Source organism: Gavialis gangeticus, unplaced genomic scaffold, assembly GCF_001723915.1.
Source record: "Gavialis gangeticus isolate Ggan-Ray unplaced genomic scaffold, GavGan_comp1, whole genome shotgun sequence".
In the NCBI taxonomy this organism is placed as follows: domain Eukaryota; kingdom Metazoa; phylum Chordata; order Crocodylia; family Gavialidae; genus Gavialis; species Gavialis gangeticus.
The window spans coordinates 189,125,590-189,146,126 of NW_017729022.1; the positions used below are offsets into that span (position 1 = coordinate 189,125,590).

The 20,537-nt window shown below is 43.5% G+C and overlaps 1 protein-coding gene across 9 annotated transcripts in view; it reads left to right on the top strand.

The window, feature by feature from the left end:
* The window catches only part of CCDC88A (coiled-coil domain containing 88A), a 248,444-nt gene that overhangs the window by 187,612 nt on the left and 40,295 nt on the right, over positions 1-20,537 (top strand). For all 9 annotated transcript variants that reach the window (XM_019516673.1, XM_019516675.1, XM_019516676.1 and 6 more), the window contains exons 19-24: positions 1,926-2,102; positions 4,125-4,286; positions 12,389-12,666; positions 12,865-13,008; positions 15,245-15,431; positions 17,878-18,023. In XM_019516673.1, coding sequence (XP_019372218.1) covers positions 1,926-2,102; positions 4,125-4,286; positions 12,389-12,666; positions 12,865-13,008; positions 15,245-15,431; positions 17,878-18,023 — 1,094 coding nt within the window. The remainder of the gene's footprint in view (positions 1-1,925; positions 2,103-4,124; positions 4,287-12,388; positions 12,667-12,864; positions 13,009-15,244; positions 15,432-17,877; positions 18,024-20,537) is intronic.

Genomic DNA, 20,537 nt, shown 5'->3' on the forward strand with positions numbered 1-20,537 from the left:
AAGGGGTATGGTGGGGGGTGCAAATCAGGGCACCTGCGGTGAGGGAGGGACTAGGGCTGGGGTAGGTGCTGCCCAGCTGGGGCAGGGAGAGCAAGGGACAAAGCTATGAGCAGCTCGTCTAGGGGGCCATGGTGGGGGGTAGCACCCCGGGAGGGCATGGGGGGGCGTGTGCCCCTGGATCTGTGTGGGGGCAAGGGCAGGCTGCTGCTGGGGGTTGGGGCCAGGGCGGTGCCAAGCTCTTCCCAGCAGGGGGCTGGGCAGGGCTACGCTCAGGGTGGGTGGTGGTGGTGCTGGGAAGGGGGCTATTGGGGAGGGCTGCAGCCACCCCACAATTTGCTGTAGGCCCCGTCCCAGTGCCTCTGCTACCTGCTCTGAGTGCAGCCCGGCGCAACTCCCCCACCAGGAAGAGCCTGGCACAGCCCCAGTCCCTAGCAGCAACCCACCCTTGCTCTGCATGCAGATCCAGGGGCACATGCCCCCCATGGTTTCCTGGGGTACCAATAGTGGTGGGAGCCCCCCCCCCGACAAGCCATGGCTCCATCCAACGCCCTACCCTGCCCCAGCTGTGCAACGCCTGCCCCAGCCTCACCCCCACTCCCTCCCTCACTATGAGGGCCTCGATCTGCCCCCCCATGCCCTTTCCATTCCCCCACAACAGACTCAGCTGTTTCTGGCTGCTCTCCACGCTGTGCATGAATGCTGTGTGCCTCTGGAGGCTTTGGGGGGCACAGTGAACTCCCACAGGTGGCGGCAGCAGCACTGTCAGCAGGGGGAGCGTGGTGGCGGTGAGCTTCCGCAGGTTGCCATGGCACTATGGGGGTGGCGGGGAGCAAGCAAGCGCTGACCGGCTGTCAGCAACCACCCGCAGATGCTGTCAGCAGTGGCTAGTGGCAATCGGGAGCTGCCCACAGATCCCGTCAGTGGCAAGGGGTTGGGGGTGTGGTGAGTGGCAAATGCCTGCAGGCGCCACCGGCAGTGTTGGTGGTGCTTTTTCCTGGGGGATGCACCGTCAATGACGCTGCAGTTCTGTGCTCCTGGCCGCCTGCATGCTGCTCTGCAGCTGCATGCACGCACGGGGTATTTATCGGCCATATTATCAGCCACACCAGCCAAAAAAAGGGCGATTGCCGATACTGTCGATTTTCCTTATATTGGTGCTGATCCAATACATCAATGCACCTTTAGATAAAATCTAAAATAAGTGAGAAGATTGACAGATTGTAGATAATGTTATATATCACAGGCCAGGGAATATTTCCTCAATGATAGTGCGTGAAAAGAATAATTTGACTGAACGTGGGTCTTGATTTAACAAAAGATCCCCGTTTCCCAGGAAACACAGAATTTTATGATGCAACTTGCAGACATTTAGAATGGGATAGCCAAATATGAAATGAACCCTTCTAGATTGTTGTAGGTAACAACCTACTCCATCAGATGCATCTGATTAAGTATACTGTTGCCTACAAAAGCACATGCCTTTCTGAACCAGTTAGCCACTTAAGTTGTCACCCTGACCTTCCTTCTGCCTGACTTGAGAATAATGTGGCTAACCATCCTCTTCTAAAAAGTTGAAAGTACAGTAGAATATAAATAAAGAGAATGTATCAAATACATAATAGTCAAGGGTGCAGTTATTTCTGCTTTGCTGGAAACTTCAATTTCAAATCTTTTAAAAAGTGCTTATCATGGCTCAGTTGTCGGTATCTATCCTATATGTCTATTTTGCATATACCTCCCCCTCACTCCAATATGTATACGTAGGCAAACACAAAATTAAATGATCAAATTAGGTTGTAAAATAGAAATACTAAAATATTCATGCAGTTTCCCATTTTGTTCAAGCTACGATGATTATGAAGTTGGAAAGATGCTTGTTTTTAATTATTTATTTTCTTTTTAAAAATTGTCTTGAATGATTTTAGGTGAAAAAAAACTATGAAGCTCTCAAACAAAGACAGGAGGAGGAAAGAATGGTACAGAATTCTCCCCCAAGGACTGGTGAAGAAAGTCAGTCTGTCAATAAATGGGAAAAGGAAAATCAAGAAACTACCAGAGAACTACTGAAAGTTAAAGATAGATTAATTGAAGTAGAAAGGAATGTAAGTTGTTTTAATTTTTACTTGTTTTATGTTAGATGTTCCATAAACATGAGAGAGAAGATTCCCAAGAACTTCAAATTATTGTCTAATTGGGGAGCCTAGTAGATATGAATTCATTAAGGTTTCTGAGACACTTGGATTCTGCAGTGATGAGACACAAAGAAAACTCACGGCCAAAATTAAAAAATAAAAAGAGTACCAAAAATTTCATAGATGGGACCTAGGGATATGAAAGGTTAAATGTTTAAACAATAAGTATATTTATACCGATAATGCATTACCAGTTAATGTTTAGTGTGGGGCAAGGAAGGGAAGTGGTGGGGTGCCTCAAGACCAGGAAGGCAGGAGGGAGGTGCAAGGGGGAGGGGGACTAGTACCCATACCTAGTCTGCCCCCTCCATCCCAGTGCACTGGCAGCTGGAGCATGCTGGGAAAGCCCCTCACCTGCTGCTACTGCCTGCAGCTTCACGTGGGCTGTGTTGTCAGGTGGGGCTTGCTGCCACCCCTCTCTCTCTTCCCTTCCCACCCCCCTCCACATCAAAGGCCTGCCACCTTCTTCTTTCTTTCACCTTTTGAAAATCATCTTCCAAATCTAGCATTTTAAAATTCCATCTTGTCCTATAGTAATAATTTACTATACTTGCTTTATGTGTTATAGGCTGACTTACAAATTTGTTCCACTTCTCTCAGTTTCTGTTAATCTGTCTTGTATCCCTGTATCCATACACAGATTGAATTCTGAAAGCATCTGAATTGATCTATATTGATTGTTAAGAGTTGTGTCTTTTTGTATGCGCTTTGAAAAGTGTTCTCCAGAGCAGCGTTTCCCAACCTTTTTCGTCCCGCGGCACATTTAGCTAAATGAAAAAGCATCATGGCATACCAGACGTGGGGTGGGGATGGCGCCACAGGGCGGGGTGGTGGGCAGCCAGCCAGTATTTTGGACTGCAGCCACACTCCCTGTCTGTCTGTGTCCACAGCAACAGCAGGTGGGGGTGGGGTGGGGCAGGGCTTCAGCCAGGCAGGGGGTGTGACTGCAGCCCAAAATGCTGTGGTACACCTGGACATGCCTGACACATGCCTGGGAAACACTGGTCCAGAGTAAGGTTGGAGTTACTTTCTATTCTGAGAATTAATTCATTCATACCTCTATATCTCCCAGAAAAAAAGTCTTTTGTTCTTGAATTTTTGCAATTCTAGTTCTTGGAATAGGAACATTTTAAAGAAAATTTTGAGAAGTATTGGACAAATTGTTTCAGAGATTAGAAATTAAATCCTCTCTCTCTGAAGATACTGTCTGAACTTTAGTTGGATTTAAGGGGACCAGAATTTCACCTTTGGAATTTAGAGATGAAGGGTGAACAGGTTCAGTTTTTGTAGCATTTCATTTTTTAAGAAATGCCTAGCCTAGAAATTTCAGGTGTTTTATTAGATAGGGCTCAGTGAGATCGAATCAGTTAGACCTTTTGAAGAGGATTGGTGAGAGCTTCCAGCTATTTATGAAACACTGGAAACTGTCATTGTTCTTGCATAGCTCTGTCTTCAGCATATGCATGTAAACACGCTGTCTTTGCTTCCTACCTACCATCTCAATGTGCAGAGGTACACACTGCTTTCCTTTCCCCTGCTTGTTCCTTTCCATCTCCACATATATCCTTTCTACTAGTACATACACATGAGAGTGCCATGCAGGAAGAGTATGTATCTCTTCCCCTTTCCCACTGGCATCCTTATCTGATCCCTTTGTGTGCGTGTAAACATAATCTTTCTGCTTATTCCCAAGTCTCCCAAATAGTCTTCATTACCCTCCAAAATGGAGAGGAAAAGTTTGAGGTAACATTTCCACATTGTTCAGATACCTGAACATTTTTCTCTTTTTTGCGATTTAAAGGGAAACTGTTAAATGCAGCCTGGTTGTATTTAAAGCAAATATTGCCATAGTAGAATAATGCAGTGTGTAATTGCTGGTGTGTGAGACTCATTTTCAATGTCTTTTTTTTTTTTTTTTTTTTTTTTTTTAAGAATGCTACTCTGCAGGCAGAGAAACAAGCACTGAAAACTCAACTAAAGCAACTTGAGACACAGAACAATAATCTACAAGCTCAGATTCTGGCACTTCAGAGACAGACTGTTTCTTTACAGGAGCAAAATACTACCCTGCAAACTCAAAATGCCAAGCTTCAGGTTATATTTTTTAATTTTGCTTTTCCCCATGTATTTAAAGAGAGATTTCAGCACTCTTCGTTCTGCCAAGTGATTTTTTTTTTTAACCGTACAGCAGTAGTAGGTACAATGGCAATCAAAGTAATAAATCAAAGCTTTGCAATTTATGCTCAGGAGATAAATGTACTTTGTCATTCAGGATGGAATCTGTTTCCTTCTTGCTTTTAAGTCGCATATTTTTACCTGTGGCATTTTTGGTACATAACTATGTGTGCATGCCCATTCTAGATGCCTGTCTGCATCTCAATCAAAAAATGTAGCTGGTCAGAAACTCATGAGTAGTAGATATTGGATTCTAGAGAAGAATCCTTTCATGTTTTAGGTCCAATAGCCAAGTAATTAGGGAACTTACTCAGGAAGCAGGAGATCTAGGTTTAAGACCCCTCTCTATCCACCTCACTCAGGGGGAGGTTGAACCTACATCTCTGATTTTCCAGCACAGTATTCTAATTGCCACACCACAGGTCAGGGATTAGCCTCTACTCATGGTTGTTTTGAGACTGGTTCTCTGAGGACAGTCAAGAGAGGGAGGCATTTGGGGCCCAAAGGAACAAGCAAGCTAGGCGGTGTGTGGCTTAGTGTGATAGCTGCTGGTGTAGAAAGGATAGTCTGGACTCCCAGTGAGGAAGAAACTTCCCTATTAAACTGTGCTTCATTAATTGACAATTAAATGCAAGGGGCAGGAGCTTAGGATTGCTGTCACTTTCCCTCATCATTTTTCCAGGACAGTCTCAGATAAGCACATATGTGGGCTATGGGCTACATGAACATAACTGTGTACAAGCCTGGCCAATGCAATCTGTGCATGCTCAGTATATATCTGCAAGCTGATGGATTCAGTGATAGCCAAGTGAAAGCAAGAGTCAATAACAGCCAGGTAGATGGCCAGGAAACTATCATTTAGATGCACAAAGGGAAGATTCCACCCTCAGTCTCCAACATCCTATTTTACCTTATCTTTTCATATAGTAGAAAGATGTTAAAGTGCACCTAAGAACCAGTATGCTATTTATAGAACCATAGGATCATAGGAAAGTAGGGCTGGAAGGGACCTCACATGGTCATCTAATCCATCCCCCTGATCAGGGCAGGAGCATCCCTGATTAAACATCCTCAGCCAAGTCTAACTCATATTTAAGTCATTCATATTATTTTATATTTTAACGTATTATATGTTTAATATTTTTATATGCACGTTAGAATTAATAAAATCTAAAATTGCACGTAATACTAAAAAAAAAAGTGTGAATGCACTGAAAGAGAACTTGCAAAAGAGCTTGGAAATTAATGAGATGAGATTTTATCAAGATAATCCAGTTATGGAAATAGGGTTAATATTCACATGCATAACTTTGACTTTTGAGAAAAATCAAGGATTAATTCTAAATGCCAGCCCTTCCTCTCTACTTATCTATTTAAATGTGCAGTTTTTTTCAGTATATTAAATTATCCTGCAGTTGCATCTGATGCTTTCTAGGGCTCTGAAAAATCAAGGAGTGTTAGGTAGTATAATATCTTCCATTTAACAAGAACTGGTAAACAAAATGGTATATGTGATCAAGCATGAACAGAATTTAGAAGTTAAAGGACATCTAGAGGAGTGGATGAACAACTCCAGACAGTCAAGAAATGAGGAAGGGGGGTTGCTTACATATACTAAGTAGGAGGACACAGTTCTGTTACAAATGCAGTTTATATATGACACACTGAAACCTGATCAGTGATCATTTCTCTTCATTATAGTTGTCGAAGCTGTGAACAAAACAGAACTCTAACGTACATGTTTATCCTACCTGGTTTTGGTATATCCAGAGAAGGCATTTAGTAATAGAATAAATCAGGGCTGTCCAGCTCATGGCCCACAGCTTGCAGCTCCTAGGTTCCCAGCAGCCTAGGTGTTGCTCTCCCCATTGCTCTCCTATTGCTGGTGCTGGTATGTTGGGGCTTCCTCTCCCTTCTCTAGCTTTTGCTTCCTTCTTGCATCCCTTGCCTGGCAAGGCAGCCCATGGAGCCCAGAGAGTGCATCCCGGAGGGAGTGGGGGCGGGGAGGATGTGGCCTTGTCAAGCTGTTCAGGAGCTCTGCAGCCCCTGACTGCACAGAAGTTGGAAAGCTCTGGTATAAATAATGGCCTTACTATAGAAATTCATATATATGTATACCTTCTTGAATGACCTATTCAGTATTTTGTTCAGAGAGAAAGTAGCCATCCATAAAAAAATAAAAATTAAGAAGTAGTAAGTATCCAGAGCTTGATATGAAGACCCCTCATGAGACAATCTGGAGGCAAGCACTGAAGGACAGACGGTATAGAGCAGCATCTCCTGGTGTCTGAGCATGAGCATTCTCAGGCCTTCTTCGTCCTCTCTCTCCCTCCTGTTACATGCTGCTGCTGTTGCTGTTTCCTTTTGCCTGCCTATAACACTGCTGGGTCACAGGTAGTTAATTGTTATTGTTAATCAAGCTTTTTACTGGCAACCAAACTTTTTTACTGATTGGTGTTAAACCCTTAAAATTGAACCTGAACTTTGTCCCAAGTCTAGCAGAATGGTTACATTTCCATTATACAAAACATGTGCTAGTAAAAACATGTGCCAATAAAATTGTTTTCATTAGCACAAAAAAGTTTGCAACTTATCAGTTAAAAAAAAAAAAAAAAGTCTTGGGTTGACCACCCTGGAGTCAGATAGCAATGGGTATGTGGGCAGTGAGGTTTGACATTAGTCATGAGGCATGGGATCAAGAGCAGATAAGGGCAAGTGCCAGAAGCAAGGGTCAGGAGCCAGCAGCTAAGAGCAAGGGGGGGGTCAGGAACCAGCAGTACATAAGTTGGAACCAGGAGCCAGAAACATAGGGCTAGACAGGAAGGCATCTGTCCTGCAAAGAGCCTCCTGGGCACTGAAAAGGCTGCTTATAAAATAGGCAGTCATGCTCATACAAAGTAACTAGTGCCAGTTGAAAGTTGTTTTTGATGTGGCCTTCTTAGAGGCAAAAGGCAAAGTCTTTCAGAATCTGTGAAGGAGGTGGTATTTCTTGGGCAACAGTAAATTTATCAGTAGCTGCTCTTGGAAAGGACAGGGACACCCTACCTACCCTAGAGAGAGCTGAAGGAGAAGTATGGAGCATGAAGTTGGAGAAGTCTCACTGGTGAACTTCTTGCACTTCCACACAAACTGGGGGAAGGGGCATGACATGCTCCAACCCATGTTCCTAGAACATGCTCATGCTCTAGGGTAGACAGGCCCAGAATTGACTTTTTGTGGCTGTTTCATCATCTGAGACTACATACCATATTTACTCAATTCTAAGACAAGGCTTTTTTCCCATTTAACACGGCGGGGAAGCCCTTGGTCTTGGAATTGAGTATGAGGAGTTGGGAGGCAGACAGCTACTTTATTTCCAGCCCTGACCTGAGCTGCTGCCTGCCCTCCTGCAGTGTTGGGCCCCCTGCTGCCTCTTCCCCCATTTCCCCCTCTGCTCTCCCCACCTTATTCTTGCTGCAATGCTAGCAGGCTCCACCCCAGGATGCATAGCCCCAGCCTGGTCCAGTTGCAACAGCAGGGGCAGCAGAACTTAGCAAGTGTTGGCTGGTGGGGAGAACAGGAGGCAAAGAGCAAGCTGCTTGACCCCTCCCATACCTGTTTTACCTCACTGCTCTCTACCTACTGCTTTCCACTGCTTCCCCTACTACCTGCCTCCCATTGCTTGCTACTTGCCACTTTTCCTGCTGCAGCAGTGGGGGAGTGTGACAGAGTAGGCTCCCTGACTAGCCACAATGCTGGTTTCCCCACTTGCTTTTGGGCACGCCACCCACCTGACTCTCATGCCACCCCTTGTTCTTAATTAATCACAGTGTTAATTAAGGCAGGAGGCTGTCCATTCTTGCCCCGATGCCAGGGGGTGCTATCTGCGGCTCCAATCCTCCCCTCCACTGCAGTCCAAGCCTTGCAGATGGCATCCAGGTGTTAATCTCACCGGCCCCACACTGGGCCCCAGAATCCTCCTATCAGGACTCCAAGATCCCTCCAACCAGGTGGCCTACCCTGCCCTCATTTGCAGCTGCCTCGCTCCCTGAAACTATTTCCCCTCTTGGGCATGGTCCTCCCGGACCTTTGGCCACACAGGCCCTGGCTTCACCTCCAAGGCCAGTCAGAACCCCAGGCCCTCTGCTCTGTGCATCCCTTGCGATGGGCCCCTGGCCCTTTTGACCATTCAGGTCCTGGTGCCAGCGTTGATTAGTCGAGAGTACTCTACATCAGGCCTCTGAGCTTCTAGCCCCACTCTCACTCCTGGGTCTGCCTTCCAGCCCTACTAGGGGTTAACCCACCCAGTTGTGGGAGCTGGGGTAACTCACACCAGAACTGGTGTTCCACTTTCACAGGGACGCTCTCTCCCCTCTTGGAGCAGCATGTCATCTCTCTCTCTCTCTCTTTCTCTCCCCCCCACCATACTGGGCTCTTAGCCCTCAGGTTTTCTCCCCCTTCACAGGGGTTCCTCATCTCTGCCCCCTCACTTGGGCCATGAGGCTTCCCTCCCCGATGGGCTCAGGCGGGGCCGTGCCTGGCCCCAACTACCTTTCCTCAAGGTTTTGCACCCCACAGGGCTCAAGTGTCTGCAGCTGTGCCTGGCCTCTGCTACCTCACTTCTCAGGGTCTTGCACCACACAGAGCTCAGGTGTCTGCAGCCACGCCTGTCCCTACTACCTCCAATGTGACCAGACCCACCCGAAGGTGAGGGCTAGGGTTAATACCCGCCTTTCACCAGGGTAATCATTGTCCTGGCATTTCCTGGGGGCTTCTGTGCCACTGAGAGCCCCACCAGGCCACCCAGTCTCGCAGGGTGCAGTTTTAGGTCATGCCCAGGACCAGGAGCCTCCTAGCCATCCCCTACAGCTCCTGCCCTTACCTCCAGGATGCTTCAACCAGCCTTGCAGCCAGGCAATGTTACTGCCTGCCTGCTAGCAGGGAACTGATCTGTTTATATGGGCGGCCAGAGATTTAAAATGGCCACCCCAATCAAGCACCTGCTGGCTGCTTGGCTCCAGTCTTAAAGTGGCAGGCACCCACAGTGCCCTGCCACACACCTTCCCCCTTAAAATAGTACCTGGGGGAGGTTTCCCCTGCTGCTCCTCCAAAGCAGGCTCTGCTCAGAGCCTGTGAGAGCCCTCAAGTGGCGAGCACCCCAAAGGTGCTCCACCACACACCTTCCCCCTTAAAAATGACGTCCGGGGGCTTCACTTGGCTGCCTTCCCTGCTTGCTTTTCCCCAGCCTACTGCAGCCCCTGCCACGTGGTGAGCACCCCAAAGGTGCTCCACCACAGGGAGGAACAAATTTAAGATGACCCTCCCAATAATTAGATTCTATACATGGAAAATTATAATAAACTAGCCAACTGCCGGTGGGGGGGTGGGGGCAGGGACGGATTCCTGTGTCCACCCCCCAGTCCAGGCTCGCTCCCCACTTCCCTCCTGCCACTTAGGGTCTTGGCATGCTCCCCACTTCCCTGCCATGGCAGCAGGGGGAAGGGAGGAGTGGGCTCAGGCCCAACACAGGGGGGGCGTGGGGGAGGAACATGGGAAGAAGTCGGCCTGCTGTGACGGCTGGGGGGTGGAGCAGCAGGCCCTGGTGAACACAGTGGTGGTGGGGGGATGGAAGGAGTGGGCTCAGGGCCAACATGGGGCAAGGGGGGCTGGGGAGAGGAGGCCTGCTCCTCCCCTCCCCCCATCGCTGCCGCATCAGACTGGGCCCGCTGCTCCCCCCACCAATGCTGCAGTGGGCCGGCTTTTCACCCCCACCCTTGGGCCCGCTCCTCCTCCCCCCATGCTGGGTCTGGGCCTGCTCCCTCCCTTCCTCCCTGCTGCTTGGGGTCCAGGGCCACTCCCCTGTTCCCCCCTGCAGCAGCGGGGGAGGGCAGGAGTGCACACAGGCCCACTCCTCCTTTCCCCACTGCCACAGCTGTCTTGGGCCTGCTTCCCTCTCCCACACTGGGCTTGGGGTCCGGGCTCACTCCACCCCGCAGTGCCACCGCCTCCAAGTAGTTTCAGTCAGCCAATCAGAGTGCAAATAAAGTGTTATGGACAGACAGGCTAACTAAGGCTTTTATAATATTAGCATGTATAAGTTTTCCATGTATAGAACCTAATTATTGGGAGTTGTCTTAAATTCATTGTCATCTTGGATTCAGGTAAATATGATATATCTTAGATATAGGAGTCTTCTTAACTGAATCTCACTCTACGTTGTTTGGACAAAATGATCCTTAGAATCACTTCAGCATCATCCCTAAATTCATTTCCATCTTACATATATTTCAAGAAGTAGTCCTCCTGTGGATCTGCCCCAACCCTTCAGGTCTGAAGGAGGAGCTCTTTTCCAGTCTGGATATTTGTCAGAACTTCAAAGGATAAGACTGACTGTTTTAAGCTGTTTAGGAAGTCCAAAGATTAGGTCAAGCATTTCAGACCCCTACAATGTAGGGAATCTTATACCTGTGTCCAACCTCAGGGCCCATTGCTAAGAGTAATGATGTTGTAGTAGTGACTTCAAGCATAGACAGAACTGTGTTTCTCTGTGAAAAGATCTGAAATGTCTCCACTAAGTACACTCTTTCAGCAAGCTTTACAATGTAGACATCCCATCATAAGCTGATGGATATTTGGCAGAAGGACACTTTTATTGAGGAACTTCTGCAGAAACTATGCATAGTTTCACTCAGATACTGTTGTTTAATTTTATTTCCATTTCCCCCCTAGAATAAACTGTATTGATTGCAGTCCTATTATGATGAATATGTGGACATTAATTTAGTAAAAGATAGGAAAAATATCATGTTTTCTTGCATACAATGCATACCTTTTTCCTCAAAAATCAACCCTCCCCCCCAATTAGTGTGCATGTATTAAGTAGGGAAGCTGATTTTCTGACTGTGATACAAGCACCCTGGTTGGAGTCCTGATTACACAGTGCAGGAGCTGTTGTATTACTATTCAGGCAGCTAAAGGAATCATTTGACTTAGTGGCTTGTTTGTCACTCCAGAGGTGTTAATGGTCCATCTCTCCTTTTTTTAAGGATCTTGACATTCCACTAATCAAGCTAACCTTTCTTAGAGCAACTTTGCTGACCGCCAGCAGCTTCTGGTCTCTCTCCTACATCACAGCCTTGAAGACTCATTATAGACCCATCCATGGATACCAATCCTTAGCAACAGCTAGAGTTTTAGCTTTAATTAAGCAGGAAATTGAGGGCAAGTCAGCTGAAGATAAGGCTCTGTTTTAGCTCTGTGCAACCATAACTCTGGAATAGCCTTTTTTTTTTCCCCCCCTTCATCCTGCCTTCCAGAAACAGGGTGTGTATTATATTCAGGGACATGTATGCGAGAAAATATGGTACTTGTGTTTACTTGAAAAAATTCCTTTCTTTTAGTAAGAATGTCAAAGATCTGGCCCGTATGGTAAAAAGATATTTAGTGATTTAAGGAGGGATAACCACTGTCATCTAAAACGTTTTGGAAACAGAGTTGTCAATCTCAATGCTCAAAGGAGGGTAGGCTTCTCTTCTGGAAAGCATATAAGTAGAACTTTCAAGTTACCCATATGCTTTGGTATTTTTCTCAATGGAGACTAATGTAATGTAAGTGTATACATAAGTGCTTTCTTTAATTGTGGCCCTGAAGATGTAGACCAGATTGTAAAGTTTTAAATAAAATGTTCCATTTAAATTTATTATTAGCAAAATCTAGTCCCTTTGAAAGCTGTTAGGTAATGGAATAATTAGGAAAATGACATTTGTGAGGTCACAGAAATATTTACAGGTAAATTAAATTTTACTCAGGAGTTGGACTAGATGATCTCCTGAATTCCCTTCCAACCCTAATTTTCTATGATTTTATGAAATGCACCAAGAAAATAAATAGCTTGCAGTCCTTCATTAGGAGTAATAAACTAGAAGACCAAAGTCATTTGCAGCCTACGAGAATATACTCTTCCACACTTTCATTATCAGCAATAATAAATTAAAATGAACTTTATTCTTCTACCCATATCAAATATCTGTTTATAACTACAGGTTGAAAATTCTACCCTTAATTCCCAAAGTACATCTCTTATGAATCAGAATGCACAATTGTTGATCCAGCAGTCTGCTTTAGAAAATGAAAATGAATCCATTCTCAAGGAACGGGAGGATCTGAAATCACTGTATGATTCACTTGTTAAAGATCATGAAAAACTGGAACACCTTCATGAACGTCAGGCTTCTGAATATGAATCTCTAATTGCCAAACATGGAAGCCTCAAGTCTGCACACAAAAATCTTGAGGTGGAACATAAGGACCTAGAAGATAGGTAATCTAGTATGTTAATGCCTCATGTGTGAAGTTCAAAATCCGTTGTTCTTAATAATGTGAAAACTTGTTTGTATAATTGCAATAATTAAAATAGATCTTGTATCTTGGGAGTAAAAAAAGACTATGACATTTGAATTCTTAATCTCATTAATTCTAGGAGATGTAAACAAAGCCTTTATGTTTACCTTGTTTGCAGGTACAATCAGTTGCTGAAACAAAAAGTGCAATTAGAAGAACTGGAAAAAGTGCTCAAGACAGAACAAGAGAAAATGTTGCAGCAAAATGAAATACATGAAAAGGTAGCAGCAGAGTACAAAACACTTCGTGATGAAAATGATAGGTATGGCAAAATTCTGATGTTATCAATGTTTAAATAATATATTAAATAAAACACCTACATTTTTACAGGAATAGTCTATTGTTTAAACAAATGTAGTGTACTTTGAAGTCAGTACCCAAGACTGGGTGAGCAGAATCATTTGTTGTATGTCACACTTTAGACACAATATTAGATCCCCAGTATGTTTGCTTATAGGACGCTTCTAGGTGCTTATGATTGTTGAAAAAGTCAGGTGGAAGTCTAAATATAATATAGAAGCTTATCTTTAGTCACCATTTATTTTTTGATTTTTTGATTTTTTACAAAAAAGTGGGTCATTAGATGACTAAAAAACTTGATGCCATTGTGCATGCACCCTGACCCTGGATGTTGGTACGTATGCTTCTAAGACGCATTCCTGGGGTGCTCTTGCACCTTTAGAGTTGCCTTCTGCCCCAAACCCTTCCTGCTGTCTGCTGCTTGACCACTGAGAAGCAGCTGAGATGTGCCAGAGGCTAACTCCTTGTCCTTATGTCATCTCAGTCTTACCAGTCTCACCCAGTTGTTGCCAGCTGTTACCAGAGGGAATGTTGTCAGCTATAAGAATCATACCCATGTCCAGTCATATGATCAGAAAATATAATTCCTTAGAAAAGGCTTGCTGGTATGGTCAAATGCTCTGAAATCACAGTTATCACTGACCAAGTGGGTTAGAAAAGATTTATTATTAAAAAAAGAACAACCATAAGAAATCAATAACCACATATAGACAAGGCATAAGAATAAACGGATGAAGAAAGTCAGACCAATAACCTGTTCTTACCCTGCAACTTAAATCCAAAAATGCATTTCCTACTCAAATCAACAAGTTAGCAAACAGCCCCTACGTCTCCTGTCAGCTTCATTTACTGAGTGCCAGCAGCCTTCCTTGTACCCAGGCAAACAAGGTTCTTTAGGTAAATGTGTTATTTTTTATTAGACCAACTCAGCAGTTGGAAAACTGTTTAATTGGTCTAATAAAAGATATCACATTTACCCAAAGAACCTTGTCTGCCTATGTCCTTAGAGACCAACACAGCTACAACCAACACTTCTTTGTACCCAGGAAGATTAGAGACCCCATCCCCTGCTTTCAAGGCAGGACTTACATACAGCTTCTTATCTGGCCATTTACAATGTCATCCATTGGAATTTTGGGGAGCACACACTATGCATATAACTTCTTGCTTCCCCCTAAGAGAGGTGTTTACTGGACTTAAAAGTTTTTTCCTGATCTAATGAGCAGGAGAATGTGTATCCTTTTAGACATGAAGAATATTAATCATATATACTGTCTCTCACGTGATCATCCCCAAGTGGGAAATGCTTTTTCTATTCCTAGGTTCTAGTTATGTTAAAGTTTCTCTTTTTAAAATATAAAGTGTTCATTGTCTCCACAATGAAGGGGCTATTCCTGAGTAAACACGTTCCTGTCAGATGCTAATTCTCAGCTGTTGTCTCTTCCAAGTATCAATAGAGGAGAAACACTTGAGTTAATCACTGGCCCACTAAAAACATTCTTATAAACATTCAATATAAAGTTGTATTAAAATTACATTTATATCAAATACCACAATTCTTACGGATATAAGAATAAGGCTGAACACAGCTTCATACTGTATATCTGTAGAGACTACATATGGCATATCAGTAAAACAACTTCAAAAAACCAGACAAGATGCCCCATGAACCCATTAAACTCATGACAGCCATATGTCATAGTTAACAAATCTCTTGGTCTAGCTGATTTCTTTACAGGCTATTTTGTTTTGGTTCTCTTTTATCTTAATAAATATAAGAATTGGATCCTAAACATACTCTATTTAAAAAAATAGTTTTCTTATTTTAACTATAGAAACTTCTAGCAGCACTTGGTTTTTTTCCCAGGTATTTTTAAGAAAGCTAATATACAAAAGATATTTATTTTTAAAAAGAAAAAAAGGAGACTGCCCATAATTTAAAGTGTATTATTTCTGAGAAATAATATTTCCCATTTCTCAATGAAAACTGAATTTTCAAAGGTTAGAATATTTTGTTTTAAATTGACTGGTCATCAGAGTCTATGAATTAATATATATGCTAGTTTCCCAAAAAATGTTCATCAGCAGTCTTAACAATAACATGGAATTATGGAAGCTATAAGCTTTAAAGAAGATTGTGGTAATAAATGCATATTACTTCATCTACATATGCTCTTCTGTGCCTCTTTTAATTACAGACTTAGTCACACGTACAATCAGCTTCTGAGAGACAATGAAATTCTTCAAACTGACCATAAGAATTTGAAAAGCTTGTTGAACAATTCCAAATTAGAACAAACAAGGCTAGAAGCTGAATTTTCTAAACTGAAAGAACAGTACCAACAACTGGATATTACATCTACAAAACTAAATAATCAGTGTGAGGTAATTAAGAGTTTTACTGTCTTCTGATAATACTTTGGTTACTGTAGCATTTTAAATTCAGATAATTTTATGCAATGTACATGCCTTTTTATTTTACTAATATATCTGCTTAGCAGGCAAACATTGTCAAAGAAGAATAATGAACCCAACTGTTTTATGATGCTGCTGTTTGGTATTGTTGTTTGAATGGTGCAGTTTTATATCTTGGGTTCTGCTGATACTTTGACCTATAGTCACAAGTGTCCAGCTCTTACAGTCTCATTTTTATATTCTCAAATCTTGTCAAATTTTGAACTTCTTTGCTTCTAATTTTCCAGGCCAGGCTGTTGCCTCATTCTCAGATTTTATTGGAAAATCTCAATCAAAATGCATCAGGTGTTTCTTAAACTAAGATCAGCTAAAATGCTTTGTTATTCCCATTATGTAAATTCTTACAGCTGTTTTTGTGAGCTGCTTTACGGCATCTTTGCTTTGGAATACACACTTGGAAATTTGTCAGAAAGGTCATCATTTTAGTGGCAAGGATGAACTGTTTGATATCCCCTGTGAAAATCCACCCTTATCTGACAAAATTATATGCCTCTGAAAAATGGTTGCTATGAACATTTACAACCTAGTGTAATTCAAGAACTGGAAAACTGTTTGTACTTTTTTAAAGTGTATAGATTCTTATTCTGACTGCAGAGGATCAAATTCCAGGGGGCAGTTAGGGAGCACGTCACTTGCTGTACACCAAATAAGTTTCCTCCAGAAAATCTACAAAGAAGGGGATTGAGCATACAGGACCCTCCTTGCCAAACAGAAATTATTTAGTATTTACTCCAAAAAAAATCATCTAACACTTCTCTGGTCCATTTCAAAAAGGAGAAAGCTCTGAAGTTCTCTCTCAGATGCATACATCATCAGTTGAGTCTGTGGCTAGGAGTCTAGCCCATTTAGGTGATGCTCATTCACAAAAGAAAAGTATGGGCACTCGCTAGGAATTTCCCCTCCAGGATTACCCAATTCCATACCTGAAGGTGGTAATCAAGCTGTTTCCCATCCCCCACACTGCATTGTGAGCTTAGTTGCAAATGGGTCTAAATAAGAAAAAAGATTATCTGATAGCAATGGAAATGTGTTACTTAAAATCAGAAAATAAATTGAAAAAGATAAAAAGGTCAGAAAACACAAGGCAAAAACCAGAAAGAACCTCAAAAGTCTTCACCTTCTCTTCTCTGCATTGAAGCATTTTCCCAGGAAATGGAAACTCTCAGTTTCAAGAGCAGAACTACAAAATAGACATTCAGGAAAAGTTTCTTGGCCCCAGACTTGTTGAAACCATGAGGAGGAAGGAAATGACCACCTCCCAGAGGAAGGAGGCATGGAAGCTAACCTTTCCAGTCAAAACAGAAACAAAACTTGCTGTTCCCTGTATTTCTCTTTTGAACATCATTAGGGAAGACTGGGAAACATGTTGTAGGAAAATGAAAGAATTGTCACTGTCTACCATGCGAGCCAGTCTAGTCGGTAGAGCCAGGTGTGGAACTGGTGAGTTGCAGGGGTAGGGCTTGGAAGCCACAAGTCGGGGACCAAATGCTAAGCCAGGGTCAAGAGCCAGAAATCAGAAGCCTCTGAAGGGTAATCCACAGGGCAGAGTCTAAGAGCAAGCCAAGTCAGGGTCAGGAGCCCAGGAGTCAGGTCTGCAGGGAGAATCCAAAGCCGAACTCCAGTAAGAAGTCAAAAGCAGGGTCGGAAACCAAGTAAACCAGAGCTGCTCAGACTGAAGACCAGTGTGTTGTGCAGCAAGGCTCAGGTGCTGGAGGGGTTCTTTAGAAGTGGCTCCAACAGAAACTGAACATTATCCTAGAACCCCAAAATTTCTTCATCCTCACTATTATTGGTCTAGCAAGTTGTATACCTGGCAAGGGATACCAGTTCCAACTGAGTGGTGGTTTTTTGTTTTGTTTTGTTTCGTCGTCTTAAGAGACTATGCAGAAACAAGGAATTTCAGAATTCCTTGGTTACAGAGACAACTTTAAAGTTTCTTCAGTCTCCCTAGAAGTAACTTACTTTTCCTTGGCTCCAGTGTTTTGGTGCAATGATGTAATAAGCTTAACTTAAATAAAAATGAAGGAAAACTGTTCATGTGTTTGTACTGTATTATATGCTCCATAGGCAGTAGTCAGAAAATTGGGGCAGAAATAGCCTATACTTCCACTGTTACATTTTCTTCTCTATTAAAATGAATATGGTAGTTAAATTAACTAGCCCATCTACGTAGCGTATCAATTGAACTTCTTTTTTTATCATGGCATGCATTGATCAAATGATTTTTATTTTTCTGTCTATTGTGTCTGACTCACTAAATTTTTTGTAAATTCTGATAATGTTTTCTAGATAACTCCAGAAAATTAGATGGTGTGCTCAGTTTTATACTTAAGTGCTGTTTTATATATTTTAACAGTTGCTTAGCCAGCTTAAAGGAAACCTGGAGGAAGAAAACAGACACCTGCTGGATCAAATTCAGACACTAATGCTACAGAATAGGACGTTACTGGAGCAGAATATGGAAAGCAAGGATCTTTTCCACGTTGAACAAAGACAGTACATGTGGGTACCAATAATTAGAAAACTGCTGTTCAACACTGTGACAACTACAGTTGGGTTAATATAGAAGCAAATTAAAGAAACCTGCCTTCTACATTTTTATATGGTACAGGAATAACCTATTTCCCTAACTTTTCTTTACATAAAACATAGCTAAAGGAATTGAGTTATACGTGAAAAAATATTAAAGTTTTTTTTAAACTAAAAAAAAAAGCATAATAATATTTATTTATCTTATAAACACCTAATTAATAGTATTGGTTCATCCTTCCACTTCAGTTTAGAAAGAATCCAGCAGAGAGCAACAAAAAATTATTAGAAACATGACTTGTAAGAAAAGAATGGAAGAACTGGGAGTATTTAGTCTGAAAATGAGAAGACTGAGAAAAGTTTTGATAATCCCTCAAATACCTGAAGGATGGTTTTAAAGAGGATGGTTATAGACTATTGTCTGTGGCTGCAAGGGACTAGACAAGGGAGTTCTTAAGTTGCAGCATGGGAAATTTAGGTTGTATATTAGGAAGTATCGTCTCAGTATGAAGGTTAAACATTGGAAAAGATTTCCTAGAGAGGCTGTAGAATCCCCATCTTCAGAAGTTTCTAGGACCATGTTAGACAAACACCTATCTGGAATAGTATAGACAGCGATGATCCTGCCTTGAGCAAGGGATTAGACTAGAAGACCTCCTGAGGTCCTTCAAGCCCTACTTTCTATGATTTAATCAAAGGTTCTAGGGTCTTTTGATATTTTTGTTGCTTTTTTCCAGCAGAAATTTTTTGCTTCTTTTTGGCCATGTTTACAGGGTACATTTATTGTGTTCTAAAACAATCTCCTCAATCATGTTAAGCAGGCTGCTTCCTGAACCAGAAGCAGTCTTGCCATTTCAGTGTAGTGCTTCAAAGGTACAGACAGAAATGATATTTGTTGCATGATCGCCCCTTAAAAGCTGAAGCCATGCCCAGACAGAAGAGCACAGCTGCAGAGCCCTCCAATTGCATAACAAATTAACCCTCATTGTATGAGGGCTCAAATGAAGCTGCTCCTTTGTGGAGTGACTGCATTAATTTCTGTCTGCTCTGGCTACAGCAGAGCCCAGCCCAAGGTTCTGTCTCTGTAAGGGAAGGGGAGAAGACAGGGGAGGGAGGTCCCTTCTGGCGTTTTCTCAGCCCTTCTGAAGTGGGCAGGCAGTGGATTGGAGCCCCTCACCTTAGTGGGGGACTCTAATCTACCTCTCCCCCAACTCCAACAGGGCTGATAAAGCCCCAGAACAACCTCCCTCCCCTGCCTTCTCCCCCTGCCCATTCAGAGGCAGCAGTGGAGCTGGGGGTGGGGGAATGGAGCTAGCGATAGACACAGCCTGTCTCCCTGGATCACCTCCAAATTGGAACTGATCCTCCACCCTCCCAATATAACAGCTAACTTCTGTTGGATTGGGAGGGTCAGTCTAACTTGTGGTGATTTCTGTGAATCGCCACGAGTTGGACCCAGGAGCTACACTTCTGTCTGCACCTCAAGTGAGCCAGCTGCCACTGAGTGATGGTACCAGTTAAACTGCCTCTGATGCTATGTGGATATAGGTATCCTAATTCCAGCCTGCCCAGCGTTCTTGAGGATAGTGTTCTGGAACATGGTAAGTTTATCATGTAGATGGCCTCAGAGGCCATCTAAAGGAAATGTGCATTACTAAAACAGCCAGGGGTGTGGCGATGAGACATGCAGCAATGTAGCTGCACCTTCCTTTGGCTGTGCATCACTCACTGAAGTGTCAGCAATGTGAAGCTCTGCATGTGCTGTGAGTTTCATGAGCTTACAGCACAGACTCTGCCCGAAGTCCTTGCTTTCAGCTCCAGAGCCTGCTGCTTTTTGCTATTCCCCTCTCTCCTTCACCCTTTCTTGTATTCCGTAGCAGGAGAAAGATGAGCAGCAGCATAAGTAGTGACAACTCAGCCCGTACTTTCACAGAACCTTGGGGGGTGTGCACTGCTGCTGCTCAGACCCTCTTTTCCCCTGCTGCTGAACTTGGGGATGATGGGGGAGAAGGAAGGGAAGAGCAGACAGTAGGAGGCTCCAGAGCTGAAAGCAGGGGCTCCATGCAGACTCCAGGATGACATGCCAGTGAGTTCTGAGAGTTCACTGGCATCCAGGATCACAATGAGGGATTGTGGCCTCTCCCCCTTTGGCTGTGTGGCGCATGCGCAAAGACCTCTCTTCACTGTGCATGTGCCATGCGGCCAAAGTGGGCACGGCAGCATGCCCATCGCTGTGATTTTGGATCTTCCCATGAAAACAGCCAAGGGTTTTTTTTTCTGGTATCTTTTATTGGACCAACTGGACAGTTGGGAGAGAGGTTAGACAACAAGCATTTGGGCACAACCTGCCCTAGCTTAGAATTATATCAGACTTCCTCAGATGTGAGAAAAGCTTGTCTTTTGGTTGACATGTATTTCTACCAATTAAGTGAAAACCAGGACTTTTTGCAGTCTGCTCCTTATTTAGAGACAGGCAGGACAACAGTT